Source organism: Lepidochelys kempii, chromosome 28 (genome assembly GCF_965140285.1).
Source record: "Lepidochelys kempii isolate rLepKem1 chromosome 28, rLepKem1.hap1, whole genome shotgun sequence".
NCBI classification, from domain to species: domain Eukaryota; kingdom Metazoa; phylum Chordata; order Testudines; family Cheloniidae; genus Lepidochelys; species Lepidochelys kempii.
In genome coordinates, this window is record NC_136407.1 from 6,365,372 (window position 1) to 6,386,841 (window position 21,470).

Below are 21,470 nucleotides of genomic sequence, written 5' to 3' on the forward strand. Positions count from 1 at the left end.
AATTCTGCCAGAGAGCAGATTGCTCCCCCCCCCCCCCCCAAACCCACTTCAGACCTTCCCACGGCTCCAGCCCCAGCCCCCAAAGCTCCCACAGGGCCAGATCTGAACACGGACCCTCCCCCCACCCCAACATCCCCCCCAAACCCCCAGCTCTGCCCCCCACCCCCCAACAAACCCCCAGCTCTGCCCCTCCACCCCCAACATCCCCCCCAAACTCCCAGCTCTGCCCCTCCACCATCCCCCCAGCTCTGCCCCCCACCCCCCAACATTCCCCCAAACCCCCAGCTCTGCCCCCCAACATCCCCCCCAAACTCCCAGCTCTGCCCCTCCACCATCCCCCCAGCTCTGCCCCCCACCCCCCAACATCCCCCCAAACCGCCAGCTCTGCCCCCCACCCCCCAACATCCCCCCAACCTCCCATCTCTGCCCCCCACCCCCCAACATCACCCCAAACCCCCAGCTCTGCCCCCCACCCCGCAACATCCCCCCCAAACTCCCAGCTCTGCTCCTCCACCATCCCCCCATCTCTGCCCCCCACCCCCCAACATCACCCCAAACCCCCAGCTCTGCCCCCCACCCCGCAACATCCCCCCCAAACTCCCAGCTCTGCTCCTCCACCATCCCCCCAGCTCTGCCCCCCACCCCGCAACATCCCCCCCAAACTCCCAGCTCTGCTCCTCCACCATCCCCCCAGCTCTGCCCCCCACCCCCCAACATCCCCCCCAAACTCCCAGCTCTGCCCCCCACCCCCCAACATCCCCCCAAACCCCAGCTCTGCCCCCCAACTAAACACCCCCCCAAACATCCCCCTGCTCCAAGCAACATCCTGGCCCCAGCACCAGCCGTTCCCCCCAGCCCGGCTCTGGGCTCCCCGCGTGTCCGCCCCACGCGTGTCCCCGCCCGCTCCGCGCTGCCCCCGGCCCCGCCGCGGCGGACTCACAAAGGGCTCCCGGGCCCGGGGAGGGGGGGGGCAGGAAGGGGCGGCTCCTGCCCGGGCCTGGCCCTGCCAGCCCCCGCCTCTCCCCCCAGCTCTGCCCCCCACATTGTCACGTGTGTCCTCCCCCCCGCCCCTCCGGCTGCCCGCGCTCGGGGTCTCCCGCGGGCGGGGGGGTTTCCCCGCGTGTCCCAAACACCCTGCGTGGGGCCCGGAGGGGCAGGGGCAGGGCCAGGGCCAGGCCCGGGCAGGAGCCGCCCCTTCCTGCCCCCCCCCGGGCCCGGGAGCCCTTTGTGAGTCCGCCGCGGCGGGGCCATGGCCGGGGCCGGGAGCGGCGCGGTGGGGCCGGGGGCAGCGCGGAGCGGGCGGGGACACGCGTGGGGCGGACACGCGGGGAGCCCAGGCTGGGCCCGGGGGGTCAGAGCCGGGCTGGGGGGAACGGCTGGTGCTGGGGCCAGGATGTTGCTTGGAGCAGGGGGATGTTTGCGGGGGTGTTTAGTTGGGGGGCAGAGCTGGGGGGATGGTGGAGGAGCAGAGCTGGGAGTTTGGGGGGGATGTTGGGGGGTGGGGGGCAGAGCTGGGGGGATGGTGGAGGAGCAGAGCTGGGAGTTTGGGGGGGATGTTGGGGGGTGGGGGGCAGAGCTGGGGGGATGGTGGAGGAGCAGAGCTGGGAGTTTGGGGGGATGTTGGGGGGTGGGGGGCAGAGCTGGGGGGATGGTGGAGGGGCAGAGCTGGGAGTTTGGGGGGGATGTTGGGGGCTGGGGGGCAGAGCTGGGGGGATGGTGGAGGAGCAGAGCTGGGAGTTTGGGGGGGATGTTGGGGGGCAGAGCTGGGGGTTTGGGGGAATGTTGGGGGGCGGGGGGCAGAGCTGGGGGGATGGTGGAGGGGCAGAGCTGGGAGTTTGGGGGGGATGTTGGGGGTGGAGGGGCAGAGCTGGGAGTTTGTTGGGGGGTGGGGGGCAGAGCTGGGGGTTTGGGGTGATGTTGGGGGGTGGGGGGCAGAGCTGGGAGGTTGGGGGGATGTTGGGGGGTGGGGGGCAGAGCTGGGGGGATGGTGGAGGAGCAGAGCTGGGAGTTTGGGGGGGATGTTGCGGGGTGGGGGGCAGAGCTGGGGGTTTGGGGTGATGTTGGGGGGTGGGGGGCAGAGCTGGGAGGTTGGGGGGATGTTGGGGGGTGGGGGGCAGAGCTGGCGGTTTGGGGGGATGTTGGGGGGTGGGGGGCAGAGCTGGGGGGATGGTGGAGGGGCAGAGCTGGGAGTTTGGGGGGGATGTTGGGGGTGGAGGGGCAGAGCTGGGAGTTTGTTGGGGGGTGGGGGGCAGAGCTGGGGGTTTGGGGGGATGTTGGGGGGTGGGGGGCAGAGCTGGGGGGATGGTGGAGGGGCAGAGCTGGGGGTTTGGGGGGGATGTTGGGGTGGGGGGAGGGTCCGTGTTCAGATCTGGCCCTGTGGGAGCTTTGGGGGCTGGGGCTGGAGCCGTGGGAAGGTCTGAAGTGGGTTTGGGGGGGGGGGGGAGCAATCTGCTCTCTGGCAGAATTTGCTACTGGGGTTGTGCTGCGCGTGCTCAGTAACATCCGCTGAAGCCACGGCCCCCCCCCCCCCGCCCTTCTCCCTGCCCTTACTTGCCATCCCGGCCTGTGTCCCGCTTTTTACAGGGGGTTAAAAAGAGGAGAAGGGGGGCGCCCAGGGTGTGAGCCGGGGGTGGGAATTGACTGGCTGGGGGGTGCCCAGCAGCTGGAGGCAGGGTTCGGAGGGGGGGGGGCTGGGGGGCACAGTCAGGGCTGGGGCGGGGCGAGGCGCTGGCAGAGGGTAAAACCCGGCCCAGGCAGGGGCGGGACGGGGGGAGAGTCACCGTGGAGGGGGCTGAGCCCCCCGTGTTGGGAATAATGGGGGGGGGGCAGAGGGGTTTTTTATTTCCCCTCCCCCAGAGGGCACCTCTCCGCCCGGGCTGCCCAGGGCGGGTGCTTCAAGGCCCGGGCCCCCCCCCCCCCCCCCCGGCCAGTCACTGCCACCCCTGTCTGCCGTCACCGGCCGGGGGGGCTGCCGGGGACTGGATTCAGGGAAATATTTTGCATACACCCCCCTCAGAAACAAAGACTCCCGGATCAGGGCGTCCGGCAGCGTAAAGTCTCCGCGCGGGTCCCAGATTTGCCTGGTCGGCTGCTGGGAGTCCCTGAATGGCGCTCCCTTCCTTGGGCTCCATTTGCAAGAGCCATTTGCCCCTTTTTACCGATCCCTTTTCTGAAAGGCTCTCTTCGTTACTTTTAGCACGTCCTCGCGTACCCGTCCTGTCGCTGTGCAGATACGGGTGGGGTTTAATTTATAGTTTAATCACAGATACTCCTGGGAAATCTCTCGAAGTCGGTCGGTCCTAGTCGTAGCCCTGGCATCTGGGTTGTTTCTCGTGTCGCACTTGGCTGTGGTTTTTCTCCTGTGATTTGTAATTTGGTGGCAGGGATGGCCAACGTAGGGCCCCCGGGCCCAATGCAGCGCGAAGAGTTGCACAATGTCAGAGGTATCAGCCTGTGACCGAGGTACCCCCAATTTGCTCCCCGCGGACCAGAAGACGGGAAAGGGGAGAGGTAGCAACTTGGGGCAAGTCGGCAAATAAGGACAAACTTCCTCATGAGTAACGGCTACTGGTAGCAAATTAGGTCAGATCGCAGGTTTTTATCTTGGGGGTCGGCCTGCACCCCTGTCACTTCACCACGGGCTTCTGTGTTTCCTCTGGAAAATCTCCCCCTCCGCCCCCCCATTTCACCATCGCCTCCCAGATCGTCCTTACGGAGGTTGAATGAGACCTGGAAAAAGTCTCCTTGAGTCCCAGGGGCTCGGCAGGGCAGGACGGGCCCTGAAATCGGGCCGTTGTGAGGCCGTTTGCAGCGGTTTGTAACCCCCCTCCCCTGCTTCTTCTAGGAGCCCCCCCGAGAGCGTCGGGCCCCTCTGGGAAAAGAGAGAGAAGCCGCCGAAGCCGAGGAGCCGCGGCAAAGCCAGGAGCTGCTGGTAGGTGCCCAGGGCCCAGGTTCGCCAGGGATCCCGGTGCCCCGAGTGACGGCGAATGCAGGGCCCGGCCTGCCAGCCTCAGCCAGGGACCCGTCCCCACCGGAGCCCAGGGTCCGACACGGGGGTGGCATGGTGCCCGTGGGGTGCGGGAGGCCGCTGGGCAGGAGCGGGTCAGTCTGTGTGAGCCCCGAGCCCCTGCCCACGGGCTGTCTGCATGTCACAGTGACCGGGGAGCCTTTCCCGCACCTGGGGGAATGGGGAGGAAATGCGGGCTGCAGAGATGGAGGGTTTGGCCCAGGGCAATCGGATGAGGTTTTGGGGAGAACAGTCCCCCCCCATGAGCGATGTACAGCTCACCCCTGCCCTGATCCGTCCCCCCTTGCTGGGGTAAATAACCTTCCCATCCCCCAGCGCAAGAGATCCCGCCCTCTGGGAAATAACTCCCCCACCCGCCGGAGGGGCATTTGTGGGTCTCCCCCGGTACCCACCCGCCCTCTCCCTGTGGCTGCAGAGCCGGACGGCAGCCGAGAGGCAGGAGATGGTCTGGGAGTGGCGGGAGCTGCGAGGGTTTCTGGCGGAGCAGGAGCAGCGGCTGCTGTCCCGGCTGGAAGAGCTCGAGAGAGCCGTTGTCCAGAGAAGGGATGCGGGCGCCTGCCGAGTGTCCCGGGAGATTTCCCTGCTTGGGGAGCGGGGAGGAGAGAAGGGGCAGCTGCTGAGCCCACCCCTGCAGGTCAGGCTGTCGTTGCAATGACCACACGCAGCGTTCCTGTAGGAGCATCTCCGCCCCAGGCCCCAAAGCACTTTACAAAGGGGGGACAGGGGCAATTATCACCCTATGGGAGAAAGGGGGAAACTGAGGCACAGGGAGGGGCAGAGCGCTGCCCGAGGTCACATACTGAGTCTGTGGCAGCACCAGGGATGGGGCCTGGGTGCTGCAACCCAGAGACCTTCTCTCCTCTGCTGTAAATGACTGTAAATCCCCTCCCCGGGCAGAGGTCCCGAGCCAGGCCTAAAATCCCACTCACACCAGGTTAATGGGTTACTGGGGCCAGAGGGCTTGCGGGGCTCTCGGCACTGGGAGGAATTTGACTCTCAAGGCAGAGAAACATTTTCTGCCTCTAAAGTGGCCGGGGAGAAACTTTCCACCTCCCAGCAGGGATTGCTGTGGCTGCTGAGAGCAACTGTCCCTGCTGGTGGGGACGGGGGGGAGACGGCAGCTGGTCTCTGAACCAGAACGTGAGGGTCTGAAATTCCCCTAAATACCAGAGGCTCCCATGGTGATTCCCTGCGGAGCAGGAGGCTTCCCCAGCCTGGGACACCCCCTCTGACGGCCTCTCCTTTCTCTCCTTCTCCAGGGTGCTGGGAGCTCTGGGGGCAGGTAAGTCCTGGGCTCTGTCTCCCTCCCCCCATGGCGTGTTAGGTCTGCTAACCGCACTGAATACAGGGCGTCCCCTGCCCCGGCAGCGTGACACGCGGGCTTAGAGTCTGTGATTCTGTGTCCCCTCGTGGCTGCCTCAGCAAGGGGAAGAGCCTGTTAGTCTCTGACGGCTGATACGTCCCACCAGGGCTGTCAGACATATGGGCCAGAGGCCAGACCCAGGCTGTCTGACGTATTTATGGGGCCACGTCACGTATTCAGAGTGTGCAGAATCTCAGCTTTCGATTTTTTTTTTTTTAAAGTAAGTTTCTAGCCCTCCTGGTTGCAAAGAAACCCTCCCAAATGGACACGGAGACAATGCTGCCTTCCTGAGTCTGCAGACAGCCTGAAACAGCGGCTCAGAGGGGTGTGAATGCCCTTGGCCTCCGTTAATCTCGTTGTCCTGCCGACACTTTGATGTCAACATTCGGTGTTCCCTGGCTAATCGCTTGAGCGGGTGGGAATGAAGCCTTCGAGAGGTGGGAATAGGGGGTTGTCTTCGGGAGGACTTTGGAGAGACGCAAGGACAAGGAAGCAAGAGATAACTAGAGGAAGGAGGGTGGCAAAGGAAGGGTAGAAATAGCAGGGGCCATAAAGGGGTGTGTGGGAGTTGGAGTGATATTGATTGTGACAGTGAAGGACTTTGTAAATAGCAGTGTTATCTCCTGTTCCCCGGGCAGCGTCTCCCCTTGTCCTTCGCGCCTGGGTGTCCCACCGAGAGCAGCGGGTGTCCTGCTGCGAAGGGAGGTGGGGGACGGAGTCCTAAATAGATGCCCCGGGCCACTGACCATGACGGAAAGTTGAATACGCCCCTCTCCTCCAAAGGAGTTGGACACCCCAGGGTTACTGGTTTAGCTGAAGGGCTCAGGACTTGTGGTGTTTAAGGGCCCACGTTCATTCCCTGCTGGAGATCTGGGCTGTGTCTATGGGACGCACCCACTCTTTGGTCTGTGTCTCCTCCCTTTCCATGTAATCCCAGTGCTGGAGCCCCTTGGTGCTGGAATATCCCAGTGTGGGAGGTGGCCCGGCTCCCCACAGAACCAGGGCGTCCCGGAGAAAGCTCCTGAACTTGTCTCCGTTCCGTGCCCCAGTGTTTCCCCGTGTGCCACCTCTCTGGGCCCGTGGCCGGCACAGGGCTGAAGGCAGGTGACTCACTAGAACAGTGCCCATCCCGGGCTGCAAAACACAGATCCAGGTTTGCTGGAGTTTGGGGGTTGCTGGGCTCAGGATCTGGGATCCAGGCCCATTTCTCACCCCTCCCTCTTTCCCCGGCAGGGAGGACGGGGCGTTTCGGAAGCCGGAGCCGGGGTTTGGGGAGCTGGAGAGGAGGCTCAGCGATTTCTCTCTGACAAGTGCCGTCCTGCAGCAGGTCCTGCAGGGATTCAAAGGTGAGTGGGAGTCTGGGGGTGACGTCTCCTCTGGTTAGAGCGACCCTGGCCCTGGGGAGGAGTCGGGGACTCTCGGGATGTCAGTGACCCCGGGCTCCATCTCGCAGCCCCAGCTCCGCGAGTCGCCCTTCCCCATGGAGTCGCCCTGTGGGGCTGGCTCTGTCTACAGCGACTGCGTTGTGGGCTTCGGTCTGTGTCACCATCCCGTAGTTTAGAGCAGTTCCATTAATAACCAGTGGGGATTTCTCTATGAACGCGAGGGTCTGAATCCTCCTCTCTCCCGTCCTCTCCTTCCCCTAGAGACCCTGCGATGGGAGCTGGGGAGGGACACAGGTACGTGTCCGTCTCTGACGGGCCGGGGGGAGATTTCAGACCAATTACCATGTTCGCGACAGGGCATCACGGCCTCCAGCCCCGATGTGCACTGGGAAGGGTGGAACAAAGGGAAGCCGGGTGAGCCCTGTGGCTGATTCACTCCTGCTGTGACGTCTGATGGGGATTCAGAGCGAATCCAGATCTCAGGGGGGTGTTTCCCTTTGGGGAAAGGAACAACCGCCCGAATGGTTGAACTAGGATGGGAGAAGGACAAAATATCCAGACCCTGAGGAGTCTGAAAGCCTCCATGAGTGAGTGAAAATGGTCAGATGTGGGCAGCTGAGTCTCAGGCGTGAGGAGGGGTGGAGCCCAGCTGTGGGGCTGAGCAGTGGGGCTGGGATACGGCAGACAGACTAGCTCTGCGTGCTCATTGTGAATGAGGAGGGAGCTGTTGTAGGGCACATTCATATTTTTCATACTTTTCATCCCGACTTCAAAGGAGGGGTCACCTTTGTTTTGTGTGTGAACCCCTTATATTTAGTAGGAAATGAGAATAAAACCCGTCACAAGTCTGACCCTATTGAATTTGCATGTGTGTGTCTCAAGAGGCTGACCGAGAATAGGTGTCCTTGAGGGCTAAACGTGCAGGAAGTGGGGGGTGAGATTTTCTTCGCTGAAGATTATAATAAATCTGTCCCACAATGTGCTGACCTGCTCAGATCCAGTTCCTGTCTCAGCACTGGACAGATTTTGCCTGGTCCCTAGCTCTGCATAGTCCCCCCTCTGTTGGGGGAACGCGCCGTCCTGGGGAATATCAGGTTTAAAGGGTCTGCGTGGGTTTAGTCCTGGTGGGAGGGGAGGGGGTCTACACTGGAGTGACCGAGCATTTCCCCCGCGCGAGAATCTAAAACGTCTCTGCAGAGAAATCGCCCGTGAGACGCGTGATGTGAAATGACCTAAAGTCTGTTCTGAAATCCCCCCCAAATAACCCTTCTCCCCCTGACAGGCTGCAGAATGACATCCCCGGGTCCCTCCCGATTCTCCCAGCCTGCCCGGGGAAGGGAAATGGGCATGGCAGAGCTGGCTCAGGTAGGGATGCTGGGGGGTTCCCGCAGGAGCCAGCGGGACAGTGAATACACAGGAAGGGGGGGTTGATCTAGGGGTGGGAGGGTGCAGGAAGTGCACAGGGTGGAGAAAGGGAGTGGGGCAAGGCTTGATGGACTTGCTGGGACTGGATAAATCCGGGGCTAAGGTTTTAGAATAGACCCATGGCAGTTGGGTTGTGCGTGGGACTCCTCTGACTCTGTATCCGTTTGATTGGCCCTGAGCCCCCCATGAATAGTGGGGCAGCAGGTCCTGAGTGGGGGGCTCTTGCTCTTTCAGGGGCCGGTGACCTTCGAGGAGGTGGCTGTGTATTTCACCGGGGAAGAGTGGGCCCTGCTGGACCCCGCTCAGAGAGCCCTCTACAGAGACGTCATGCAGGAGACCTATGAGAATGTGACCTCGCTGGGTAAGGATTCCTGTCCCCTCGGTTCTTAGAAGGGGAAATGCAGAGTTAAGGTTCATGTCACCCCCACAATGTAACCTTAACTCTGCCCTGTTTCAGCATGACCCCGACATGCGAAGGACACACACACTAGCCCTCTGCCCTGCTCACTACAGAGCACAGGGGCCGTACAGCACAAAGGCTCACATATTCTCTTGGCTCAGGTAAACCTCGGGTTTAGGTCCGGCATAGCGAACAGAAGCTTCCGACACCCCCGGCCGGCACTAAGCTTGCCGCCTACATCACACTAACTATCACAGACTTGCCAAATATCACCACATCTTTGCCCCGGAGGGGTAAGAGCGGCCACACTGGGTCAGACCAAAGGTCCATCTAGTGTTCCAGCACTGGTCAATGCCAGGTGCCCCAGAGGGAATGTACCGAACAGGGAATCACCCAGTGATCCATCCCCTGTCGCCCATTCCCAGCCTCTGGCAAATGATTCCTTCTGAGTCATCGCCGTCTATTGCCCTTCTCTAAACCCTAGAGAGGGCTAGCATGTGAGCCCCCGGAGTGCCGACAATGCGGATGGAAAGAACACACCCTTGTGCACCTTTTATTGTTTCAACCTACAACACTCAGCACTGAAATGAGGCAGACTTGCTCCTTCAAGAATCACAGGCACCTCCCTTTATGTCACAGTCACAGCTCTGCCAAGATGCTCCAACTAATCCCTCCATCGTTACAGGTAACACGCTGCACACAGCTGGAGGGCATGCAGATAAATGCTGGTATTCCCATCTGTGAACACAACACAGACAATGGCATATCCTTCCTCATCTCTATTATAAATTCATAGATTTTAAGGCCCAAGGGACTATTTGGTCATCACCTCTGACCTTCTGTATAACACAGACCATAGAATTTTCTCCTGTTACTTTTATATTGGTTTGTGTTAGACTAAATACTCCAGCCTTGACTTGAAGACTCCCAAGAGAATCTGCCATTTCCTCAGTAGTTGAGTAACCTGTGTACCACCCTTACTGCCCCATAGTCAGTGGCTAATGCCAGCTCCAGAGTAAGGGGCGGGGGCAGAGTTAAGGTTATGGTGCCGGGATGGGGTCTACTTTCACTCTTCATTCCCTGGTTTTCAGAGCTCTAAGTTTCGTTACGGTCCACGTTCTGGAAGGACACGCGGCAGCCCTTGGCAACCCAAACTCTGTGTTAAAGAAGTTAATTCTCTGGGCCTAGACTATAATGTTTTTTGGTTCAGGGTGTGACTCTTCACACCTGTCAGCGTGAGATGGATGGTGACTGAGCGAAGTATGCTGCCAGATTTGAAAGAGCAGACCAAGTCGTAATCTGCCTGTGGATATTAGAGCACTTTAAAATACTGCTTGTAGCCCAGAAATTTTGGTTTTGGTGGGCACAACTCCCCAGAGAACCTCCTGTAAAATGCAGGCAAAAAGCATAACACACATTAGCCCTCTGAACCCCACCAACCCATGCTCGCTATTCCCAGCTTCCCTGTGACGCTCTGTTTTTTCTCTTGTCCTCTCTTTCTCGGAAAGAAGTAGGTGGTTTCCCTGCTGGCTGCAATCTTCACTTTCTAGGCCATGGAGTTACAGTCTCTGTATTTTAGGCCCCCTTTTGAGGGGGATTTTCGGGCGGTGTGTTTTCTCAGCAGAGATGGGGTTTGTTCAATCCCTCTTTCAGCAAAATGTCCTACGCATTTGAGCATCTGGGCACTAGCCTCTGCATATTGCTACGTCAAAATGGGTTGGGGTTGAAACAAAAATACATTTGTGAGAAATCTCCTGTGCACCCAGCTGGTTTCCTTTCCCTGTGCAGAGTTTCCCGTTTTTCAACCTGATGAGCTCTCTCACCTGGAACAAGACAAAGAGCCGTGGGTCCCAGATCTCCTTGATTCAGAGGAGACGGAGCGCCTCAGGGGCGCATACACAGGTGAGGAATCATGAAATCAATTCGAAACCTGTCCGTGTCTGAAGGACACAGCTGGGATTCCCAACCGAGACCTTGTGAGTTCTCCGAGATCAGAATTGTCCCCAGCAGGTTTGTATCCTCAGGGCAGATGTCGTTCATGACGTCCTACCCATCCTGAGTGACACCTGCCAGTAGCTCCCTCTTTGACCTGCCTACCCCCTGAGTGCTCAGATGGGATTTACAGGCAGAATTGATCCCCCCCTACCCTGTGGGAAAGAATTTTGGGGAAATTCAGTCCTTGATTTATTTCCATCTCTCCAACACTTACTTGGTGGACCAGGACGGTGAGAGTGCCCGTGAAATGCTCAGGGAGATTAGAGAGGCTATAAAAATAAACTCAATAACGGGGGATATCAACTATCCCCATATTGACTGGGTACAAGTCACTTTAGGACAGGATGCAGAGATAAAGTTTCTTGACACTATAAATGACTCTTTCTTTCGTGTCTAAACTGCGAAGTAAAAGAAGCTGTTAGAGGCAAAAAGGAAGTTAAATCCTATTGAGGAAAAGAGAAAGGAGCATAAACTGTGGAAAGCCAACGTAACCGTTCCTTTGTGGGTCACAACTGACAATACCTAAATTCTGGACAAACTGCTGAGAAATAGGGTGGACATACCCCAAAACAGGAGGTTACTCTCCCATGAGATACACCAAACCAACAAAAGTAAACTTCTGTTTCACGACATTGGCTAACAGTAAGTCAGAACAGCAGTTTCCTTAGGAATTCCAGTCCTTGTATCACCGCCAGAAACACTAGACTAATAGAGGAGTGGTCCTTTAAAACCAATTTCACCAAAGGACCAGCCACAGGCCCAGGTCAATATACAACTCGGATCTTACCCAAAAACCACGCTGTTGCCAGTCCTTTGGTATCTAAAATCTAAAGGTTTATTTATAAAAAGAAAGAAAGAAAGGTGAGAGTTAAAATTGGTTACAGGAGCCAAATACATACAATAAATGGTTCAGGCTTGGAGTAATGATGGACTAAACTGCTGGCTTAAGTCAAGTCTCTGGCTGCTTCCAAATCACTGGATGGTCCTCAGTCAATTGGTGAGAATACTCCCATTAGTATAAGTCCATAGTCCAGGATAGAGGCACAGTGGAGATGTTTCCAGGGCCTTTTATAGCTTCTGCCTTGTGGAGGGAAACCCATTGTTTCAAACAAAGCCCTCAGCCCAGCTAGTGGAAAATTACAGGTACAAGATGGAGTTTGGAGTCACATGGGCAAGTCGCTTGTCAATGCATGACTTCACTTAGTCCTGGCAGGAAAGTCCATGAAGAGTAGATCGGCATCTCCAACTGTAAGTCAAGTGTCCTCTAATGGGCCACGCAATTTGAATAGTCCCGCCAAGATGCGCTGGCTAACTACCTTGTGGGCATTACCCCAGGAGCCAACATTTGAAATACAGGGGTAGAGCCAACACTCATAACTTCAAATACAAGAATGATACATGCATACAGATAGCGTAACCATAACCAGCAAATCGTAACCTCTCCATAGACATCTTACATGACCCATTTTGAACAAGATTTGTTGCAAATATATAACAGTGGTTGCAACAATGATCTATATGGTCACAGATAGATAACGTCACAGCCATGTGTAAAAGTACAATCAGGCAGGCCAAAAAAGAATTTGAAGAGCAACTGGCCAAAGACTCAAAAAGTAACAACAACAAAATTTTTAAGCACAGCAGAAGCAGGAAGCTTGCTTAACAGACAGGGGGCCGCTGGACAATCGAGGTACTGTAGCAGCTCTCAACGATTATAAGGCCATTGTTGAGAAACTAAATTAATTCTTTGCATCAGTCTTCCCTGCAGAGATTGCGAGGGAGAGTCCCACACCGGAGCCATTCTTTTTAGGTGACAAATTTGAGGAACTGTCCCAGATTGAGGTGTCATTTGAAGAGGTTTTGGGAAAAAAATGATAAATTAAACAGTAATAAGTCACCAGGACCAGATGGCATGTACCCAAGAGTTCTGAAGGAAGTCAAATGTGAAATTGCAGAGCTGCTAACTGTGGTATGTAATCTATCGTTGAAATCCGCTTCTGTACCCGATGACTGGAGGGTAGCTAAAGTGATGCCAATTTTTTGAAAAGGCTCCAGAGGAGATCTTGGCATTTACAGGCTGGCAAGCCTAACTCCAATATCAGGCAAATTAGTTGAAACTCTAGTAAAGAACAGAATTATCAGACTCAAGGATGAACACAATTTGTTGGGGAAGAGTCAACATGGCTTTCTAAAGGGAAATCATGCCTCATCGGTCTACTAGAATTCATTGAGGGCAATAATCATGTGGACAAGGGGGATCCAGTGGATATCGTGTACTTAGATTTTCAGAAAGCCTTTGACAAGGTTCCTCACCAAAGGCTCTTAAGCAAAGTAAGCAGTTATGGGATAAGAGGGAAGGTTCTCTTATGGATCATTAACTGGTTAAAAGATAGGAAACAAACTGTAGGAATAAATGTTCAATTGTCAGAATGGAGAGAGATAAACAATGATGTTCCCCAGGGGTCTGTATTGGGACCAGTACTGTTCAACATATTCATAAGTTTTCTGGAAAACGAGGTAAACAGTGAGGTGACAAAATGTGCAGACAGTACAAAGCTACTCAAGATAGTTAAGTCCAAACCAGGCTGCGAAGAGTTTTAAAGGGATCTCAGAAATCTGGATGACTGGACAAGAAAATGGCCGATGAAATTCAATGTTGATAAATGCAAAGTAATAAACATCGGAAAACATCATCTCTACTATACATACTGAACGATGGGGTCTAAGTTAACTGTTACCACTCAAGAAGGGGATGTTGGAGTCATTGTGGATAGTCAAAAAAGGTAACAATATTGGGAATCATTAACAAAGGGATAGAGAATAAAACACAAAATATCATGTTGTCTCTATATAAATCCATGATGCACCCAGATCTTGAATACTGTGCACAGATGTGGTTGCCCCATCTCAAAAAAGATCTGTTGGAATTGGAAAAGGTACCGAGAAGGTCAATCAAAAATGATTAGGGGTACGGAACAGCTTCCGTATGAGGAGAGGTTAAAAGACTGGAGTTTTGAGCTTGGCAAAGGAACAACTAAGAGAGGCCATGATAGAGGTCTATAAAATCATGACTGGTGTGGAGAAAGTGAATAGGGACGTGTTATTTTCTCCTTCACATAACACAAGAACGAGGGGTCACCCAATAAAATGAATAGACAGCAGGTTTAAAACAAGAAAAAGGAAGTAGTTCTTCACACAATGCACAGTCAACCTGGGGAACTCCTTGACAGAGGATGTTCTGAAGGCCAAGCCACTAACAGGGTTCAAAAAAGAACTAGATACGTTCATGGAGGATAGGTCCATCAATGGCTATTAGCCAGGATGGTCAGGGATCCACCCCATGCTCTGGGTGTCCCTAGCCTCCTGATTGCCAGAAGCTGGGAGTGGGCAACAAGGGATGGATCAGTTGACGATCGCCTGCTCTATTTATTGCCTCTGAAGCAGCTGGCATTGGCCTGTGTCGGAAGACGGGATACTAGGCTAGATGGACCCCTGGTCTGACCCAGTGTGGCCATTCTTATGACCCTGGCTTCGTTTATAACCTCACGGGAGAGATTTTTTTGTTGAAGCAGAATGTACGTGTCAGGTCAGGATATTCGTTTAACTCCTTGCCGCATGGCATGGAGGGACTCACATTGGGTCACAATCACACACTTCCCTTAGACTTCTAATCAGTTGGGCGAAGAACACGTCTGCCTCAGGGAGTCAGCAGAACCCATGTAACCCTTTCCCTGTTAGGTCAATACTTGCCAACAGGGCGGTGTGCCAGCCACTTAGCTGTGGGTTCAAAATTCGTCTCCGACCAAACATGGAAAGGAGTTTGCTTTTATCCTGGCCCGCTCCACAACGTTCCAGTTGGCTGCAACTGGCTCAAGAGAAGGCAATGGAAACAGCCGGGGTTTTGTAGGACCAAACTATTAGTTGTTGGTGGTTCTGTCTGAGGAAGCTTGCAGAGCTCCTGCCTACCCAAAGCCAGCACTGTCCTTCCTCCACTCCCATCCACGCAGCAGTTGCTCGCTCTTTATTTTGAAGTTAAAAACATTCTGTGTAGATGGTTATGCAGACTTTACAGGTAAACTGTTAGGACTGGTGCTCCCTGAGTTGGTGAATGTCATGGTGCAAGCACGCCCTGTCCCCCTTTTGGGGCAGGGTAGGGGATGTTATTGCCCCGTGGCTGAGTCCGCCCTATCTCCCTGAGATTTGGGGTGGTGCGGTGTAGAGACCAAAGGCCATATAGCTGCCCTCTCTCTCAGGACGATATAATAATCTAATGACCAAAGGCAATATGGCTGCCCCCTCCCTCAGGGCTCTGTGGCCCAATGACCAGAGTCAATATGGCTGCCCTCTCCCTCAGGGCTGCATAGCTGATGGCCAATGGGGAGAAAGTGGACCACCACCATGGGGTGGGTGGTGGCTGGGGTAGGGGGACTCGGGCCCTCCCTGCTCCACCAGGTCCAAGCCCAGGACCCCGTAAGTGGCAAAAGTCATCAGGGATCCGGCCGTACCACGCTGATGTCACCTGGCACAACAGCTAGTCCCCCATGGGCTACTTCCTACCCTGTCCCTGATGCCGTGGTCTGGGCACCTCTGGGCCTCCAGGTTCCTCAATCTGCACAGTTCCCGGTGGCTCTAATCCCCCTTGTGTGGCCATCCGCTTGCGTCTCGGTGCCTCTGGCTCCCATGGTCCGGGGCTTCTGCAGCTCCTGGGCAGAAGCCTGCCAGGTGCATCCTCCCTCCTCAGAGATCAGCCCCAACTGAGCGGAGCTGCTGCCTTTTATACCTGGGTTCCAGCCAGAGCAGGCCCAGCAGAGTCGAGGGGGTGTGACCTCGTCGGCCCGCAGAGCAGGGTTAACCCCTGCTGAACCAGTGTGGGGAAAGCGTGCCCCGTCACAGTGAGCAATAAAGTGATCTTCAGAACAAGATCTCTAGGTGAACATTTTTTTTAAATCTAAAATTTGGGATCTGCGAAGAGAACCCGGAGCCAGAATGGTTGTTGCATCAGACACCCTTAGAAGAGGGTAGAAAGAAGGAAACAAGGCCCAAGATAAAAAAGGTACTTTAAATGCCTCCAACTTCACTCGAAGGTATTCTAGAAGCTAAGGGGTCAGGTCTAGAATTTGATGAACAAAACACAAGTTCAACTGTATTACGGTATGGAGATACAGGACTACAAAGCTCAGATGAATAGCAATGAGGCCAGGGAACCTTACCTTTAGGTCACCAACTTGTAGGCTTGGCCAGAATTAAATTTTTATATTAATTCTTTTTATAATTTCAACTTACTTTTAAGCTTTTTTCCATTTTTATTATTTTTAAATGTTCATAATTGTGCAAAATAAAAGGTTTTAGACTTTTTTTCCCCCCCAATTTTTATCAATTTAAGTTTTCAGTTGCAGGAAATTAGGCAGGGAAGTCAGACAATGATCATTTAATGGCAGTAGATGTTGAGACTCAAACCGTTAAAGCTTTTTCACTGGGAAAACAAACTCGCTAACATCCCATGTCGAAATATACAACGTCGGTATCATAAAGCCAAGCTCTGCTTTCTCAGACAGCATTGTTCTTAATTTCCCTATTTGAAATTTTGATTATCGATGGCAATATTTTTGGTTGATTTTTGCGTTTGCGGTGAAATTTATATTTATTTGTATTTATTTTTTATTTATTTATTATTCATTTACATTTTATTATCTAATTTATTTATGATTATTATTAAATTTATTTTTATTTTGTATTTATTTATTAGTATTTATTATTTATTGATAAAAATCTAATCCTTCCAAGCCAACCAGTCTGAATCCATCCAAGTGTGTGCTTAATTTAAAGCATGTGAGTTGTCTCATTAAAACCCTAGGGATTAGGGATTGCCAGAACATGAGGGACATCTCGCACTGCCTCTTCCCCGCAGCTAATTTCCAACATGGTTGGGTCTCCCCTTTTCCATTCCTGTTTCTGCCAACAGGTGATGGGATGCTGAGTGAGAAGGAGGAGCAGAAACCTCAGCAGGAAGATGCTGATCAAGAGGAAGCACACGGGGCATTATTGCAAATATCTCAAGAGGATGATTCCGGGAGTCATGAGCAGAGAGAAGGTCGTGAGAGTCAGCACAGGCCAGAGAGGAAGCAGGGAAACAAGCCAAGGGAGAAAAGGAATAAATCCATTAATAGTTCGGGACCTCACAAATGCCTCAAGGAAACCACAGCCCAGCAGAAAATGCAGGCAAGGGAGAGAAACAACACGTGCTCTGAGTGTGGGAAAAATTTCAGTAGCCCCTCAGTCCTTCTTAAACATCAGAGAATCCACACAGGGGAAAGACCCTATGAATGCCGTGAATGTCAGAAAAGCTTCACTCACAGATCATCCCTTATTAAACATCGGAGGATACACACAGGAGAGAGACCCTACAAATGCCATGAGTGTGGCAAAAACTTCATTGACAGCTCAGCCCTTGTTAAACATCAGAAATTCCATGCGGGAGAGAGACCACACGAATGCTGTGAGTGCGGGAAAAGCTTCACTCAGAGCTCAGACCTCATTACGCATCAGAGAATCCACACAGGAGAGAGACCCTATGAATGCAGTGTGTGTGGGAAAAGCTTCACTCAGAGAGCATCCCTCATTAAACATCAGAGAATCCACACAGGAGAGAGACCCCATGAATGCTGTGAGTGTGGGAAAACCTTCACTCAGAGCTCAGGCCTTGTTAGACATCAGATAATCCACACAGGGACCCGATCCTATGCATGCCCTGAGTGTGGAGAAAGCTTCACTCGGCGTTCAAACCTGATTGTACATCAGAGAATCCACACAGGAGAGCGACCCTATGGGTGCTGTGAGTGTGGGAAAAAATTCATTGACAGCTCATCGCTTAAGAAGCATCAGAGAATCCACACGGGGGACAGACCTTATGGATGCTGTGAGTGCGGGAAAACCTTCACTCGCAGCTCAAATCTCATTACACACCAGCGAACCCACACAGGAGAGAGACCCTATGAATGCAGTGAGTGCGGGAAAGCCTTCACGGACAGCTCTCTGCTTATTAAACATCAGAGGATCCACACGGGGGAAAGACCCTATGAATGCTCTGAGTGTCAGAAAAGCTTCACGGACAGCTCAGACCTTATTAAACACCAGCGAATCCACACCGGAGAGAGACCCTATGAATGCGGCGAGTGCGGGAAAAGCTTCACAGACAGCTCAGACCTTATTAAACACCAGCGAATCCACACCGGAGAGAGACCACATGCATGCTGTGAATGTGGGAAAAGCTTCACTCAGAGATCCTGCCTTATTAAACACCAGAGAATCCACACGGGGGAAAGACCCTATGGATGCTCTGAGTGCGGGAAACACTTCACTTGGCGATCCAACCTTATTACGCATCAGAAAATCCACACGGGGGAGAGACCCTACGGGTGCCGTGAGTGCGGGAAAAAATTCATAGACAACTCAGCACTTATGAAACATCAGAGACTCCACATGGGAGCCAGACCTTATGAATGCAGTGAGTGTGGGAAAAGCTTCACTCGGAGCTCAAATCTCATTCGACATCAGCGGCTCCACACCTCATAGAGAGACACTAGATACTCGGAGTGTGGGAAAAATGTCTATCAGATCTCAGCCCTTACTTATCATCAGCAAATTTGCGAGGGAATCAAACACCATAAGGACCTTATCTAGGGATGACAAATGTTTCTTTTTCTTTAATAGTTTTGCTAATTCCCTCTTAAAGGCTCTTTGACGTAATTGACGTATTTACGTGGCCTCTCGGGTCCCTCAGGTGGGTTCCCCGGTTTTCTCTTCTCTAGCTCGCCGTTCTTTACGTGAATCCTGGGCTCCTTTCTATCAGCTCCTTTATTCTGAGTCATGGCAGCATGTGTCCCTCTTGCCAGGACTGTCCATGAGCTCCAAGTGCGGGAGACAGTGTTACCCAGGGTGTCTAGAACCCAAGGCAATGGTTACTTAACTGTTTCTTTTCTTTAGGAGGAGTTAGGAATAAATTAATGGGGAGACAGGCTTTTTGTTTGATGAATGATTGGTACAAACGAAAGTGCTTTCACCTAAAATCATTTTTCTGAGGTTTCAGCATACACACGCGCACACAGATGCTGTCGCAGAAGGTTTAGAGCCTTTTAAACGTGTATGAAAACCTGTTGCCTTAAAAGCATATTAATTGCGGGGGGTTTTAAAGCTGGCTTTTGCTTGTTTTGGATACTTACACTGCCTTTGCGGTGAGGGAATGAAGAAAGAAGAAGCAACTGGAGGGGGAGGAGTCTGCGGAGAATGACTTAGGGAGGAAGGAAGGGAAACGTAAGCTAAGAGCAAAGTACAGAGAGCAACAACAAATGTAGAAGCGGGCCAGAGCATCTGGGAACCCACCTGCCTTGCCACTGTCCTGGATCCAAGAGGAGAGCAGGGCTTACCACCACTTCCGCCGGAGTGAGATCAGGGATGGCAGCTATTTTTGCCAGCCAACCGATGTCTTTCTGCTGCCCTCGCCTGGTTAGGGTGAAGGGTTTAACCTTTAACCAGTTTTTTTCCCCCTTCTTGGTCACCCCCTTGGGCTCCAGGTTGTTTTTTTACCGTGTTTGAGAGCCCAACTTTGTCTTCTACGTTCCTCGTGATCTGCCTCGGTTTTATTTGGGGATTTTTTTGGAAAGGCTGTAACTTTCTTTTGTCCTTTGCTTTTTATTGTTTGCTGTTTTACTTTAGATGCTTTTCCCCTCCGTCTGTTACTTTTCTGCTTACTATTCCATTCCCACAATTTGCGCGGCCTGAGTTACACTGGTGATGCAGAGGGAATTTGAATTTGGCTTCAAGTTGGATATATGTCGTTTTTATTTTATTTTTTCTTTGCTTTTTAATTTTTGCCTTTAAGTCGTTGATTTTGTAATTTATTATTATTGTGACCATCTGCTTACAGAGCTGCACAATACTCCGGGGCTGATAAAGGCTCTCAAAAACCATTACCATTCTCTTGTACAAAATCAATAAGCGGTTTTTAAATATTTATTTTTAATTTTTATTTTTAGGGTGGGGGGGTTGTATCTGTTTTTAACTTGACCAGACTACCAGCCTGAGCCCCGAGTTCCAGTAATGGAATGTATTCGTAAATTGACTTGCGGACTAAATCACAGGGTGCTACCCTGCCCTGCCGTTCTTTCCTTTTGCACAGGAAACCAACCAACAAGCCGATGGTACCAATCATCTCCTTCTCTCCACCAGTCCTCGTTGGCTCGCCCAATCTATTACCTATGGGTTTTAGAACCCAAAGCACTGGTAATTTAACTGGTTCTTGTTAGGCTGGGTTAGGAATAAATGAAAGGAATAAATAAACAGGGATCTCATGGTCCCCTTCCTTCACACCGTTTCTGTTTCACAAATGTTTGGCACAAACAAGAGGGCTTTTACCTAAAATGACTGCTCCTATCGTTAGTAATGTAGGCAACGGTGGTGAATGCTGAAAAGCTTCAGAAGGGTTAACCACCCACGCATTCGACCGAAGGAGGGCGCTTTAATTGGCTTTGAGGTTGCAGTTTAAACGTGAACAATTGTTTGGTTTTGGTACTGAAATATGTAACAGTTCCATGTCGATTGCACGGCCAGGGTGAAGTTCTAGGGCTGAGGTTTACAATTAAATGGACAGCTGCCTCCTTGGATTCCTGTTTTCGGATTCATGAGGGTTGATGAGCCGTTGTATTAATCTGGTCATTGGGCTAAATTGATAACATGATTGCAATGCAACAGCATCGTTAACACATTGATTTACTGATTTTGACCTTGACGTAAGTGTGTTCACCCAACGGTTACTTTAGTCATGTGTACAGTGGTTTAGTCCTAGTGATGTGTGTTCTTGATTTTGGTTTTTTTCAGTTTAATAAAATGTATAAAGGGGAATCTGGAGTCATTTCTTTCAATAAGCAACGTGGGCCAGAACCGCCGAACATCAGGGTGGAGATCAGCGAGTCGACCTTGAATTGCCATCTAAATTAACCCTTTGGTTCTCACAGGGGAGCAGCCAAAGGGAGCCCCCATCTCTGCTCCAAATGCAATTGGAGGAGCTCTGGGCTCACAAGGGGAAAATGAGGTCCCCCACCCACCAGGGTTTTGGGAATTGGGTGGGGTAATGTGGATGAATGAGATGGGGTCGCTGAGGTGGGGAGAGTCTCTGAGTAGGGGCAGGTGATGGTGGCTTGCTCTGCAGCCTCCGTCATGGCTAGGCCCAGCCTGAGCCCCACTCTGGCTGGCTGTAGGTTGTCACAGGACAAACAGCCCTTGTTTGTCTCTGAGACAATCTAGTCTGGGGCTGGCTGGATGGGGAAAGAGAGGGGCAGACAGATTGCTGTGGAAGAGAAGCTGAGCGAGAAGCATTTCCACTTCCATCACTTACCGTAGCATTCATAGCACCCAGGGAATTTTTTTTTTTTAAGGCAAACATTTAGCACACTATTTTCTGAGGGCTGAAGGGGGACTCCCATAGTGCATTAATTAACACTTAATAAATACGTCGAAATTAAATGCATTACAGAGATAAGAACCTCTCCTGACAACTTTACTTCATGAGCAGCTCCAGAGGAAGAAGACCCAGAGGGAGTAAGGGCAGGGGGAATCCCAGGGAGAGCAAAGGGGCTGGTAGAGGGAGCAGACAGAGAACAAGGCTGGAGGCAGAGTGGCTGCAGGGGTGGCCCAGTCTTCGGCATCTCCCCTGGGGATGCAGACACTGATCTCTATCACTGTGAGAGGGAGCAAAATAATGGGCTGCCCAGAAGAAGGAATGACTCGAGGGCAATTTCCTGACGGGACCCTTAGCCTTGCAGAGCTTTTCTAGCTCCGACGTTTACATTTCTACATGGTTGGGCCCACAGAAATAAATAT

At 52.8% G+C, this 21,470-nt stretch overlaps 2 protein-coding genes across 17 annotated transcripts in view; one reads left to right on the plus strand and one right to left on the minus strand.

Moving 5' to 3' along the window:
• Positions 1-21,470, minus strand: part of LOC140904253 (E3 ubiquitin-protein ligase TRIM7-like) — an 84,021-nt gene that overhangs the window by 16,981 nt on the left and 45,570 nt on the right. The window lies entirely within an intron of this gene.
• Positions 1,242-20,492, plus strand: LOC140904207 (uncharacterized). Its single transcript, XM_073326601.2, has 9 exons — positions 1,242-1,273; positions 3,845-3,931; positions 4,443-4,661; positions 5,287-5,309; positions 6,624-6,736; positions 8,058-8,140; positions 8,435-8,561; positions 10,389-10,502; positions 16,558-20,492. Exons 1-9 carry the CDS (start codon positions 1,250-1,252, stop codon positions 18,165-18,167), a joined length of 2,400 nt encoding a protein of 799 aa, XP_073182702.2. The 5' UTR covers positions 1,242-1,249; the 3' UTR covers positions 18,168-20,492.

Coding starts and splice junctions, on each gene's coding strand:
- LOC140904207 (XM_073326601.2), top strand. CDS start 1,250: ATGGCCGGGGCCGGGAGCGGCGCG. Junction 5,310..6,623: donor GCTGGGAGCTCTGGGGGCAG/GTAAGTCCTGGG, acceptor TTTCCCCGGCAG/GGAGGACGGGGCGTTTCGGA. Junction 6,737..8,057: donor GGTCCTGCAGGGATTCAAAG/GTGAGTGGGAGT, acceptor TCCCCCTGACAG/GCTGCAGAATGACATCCCCG.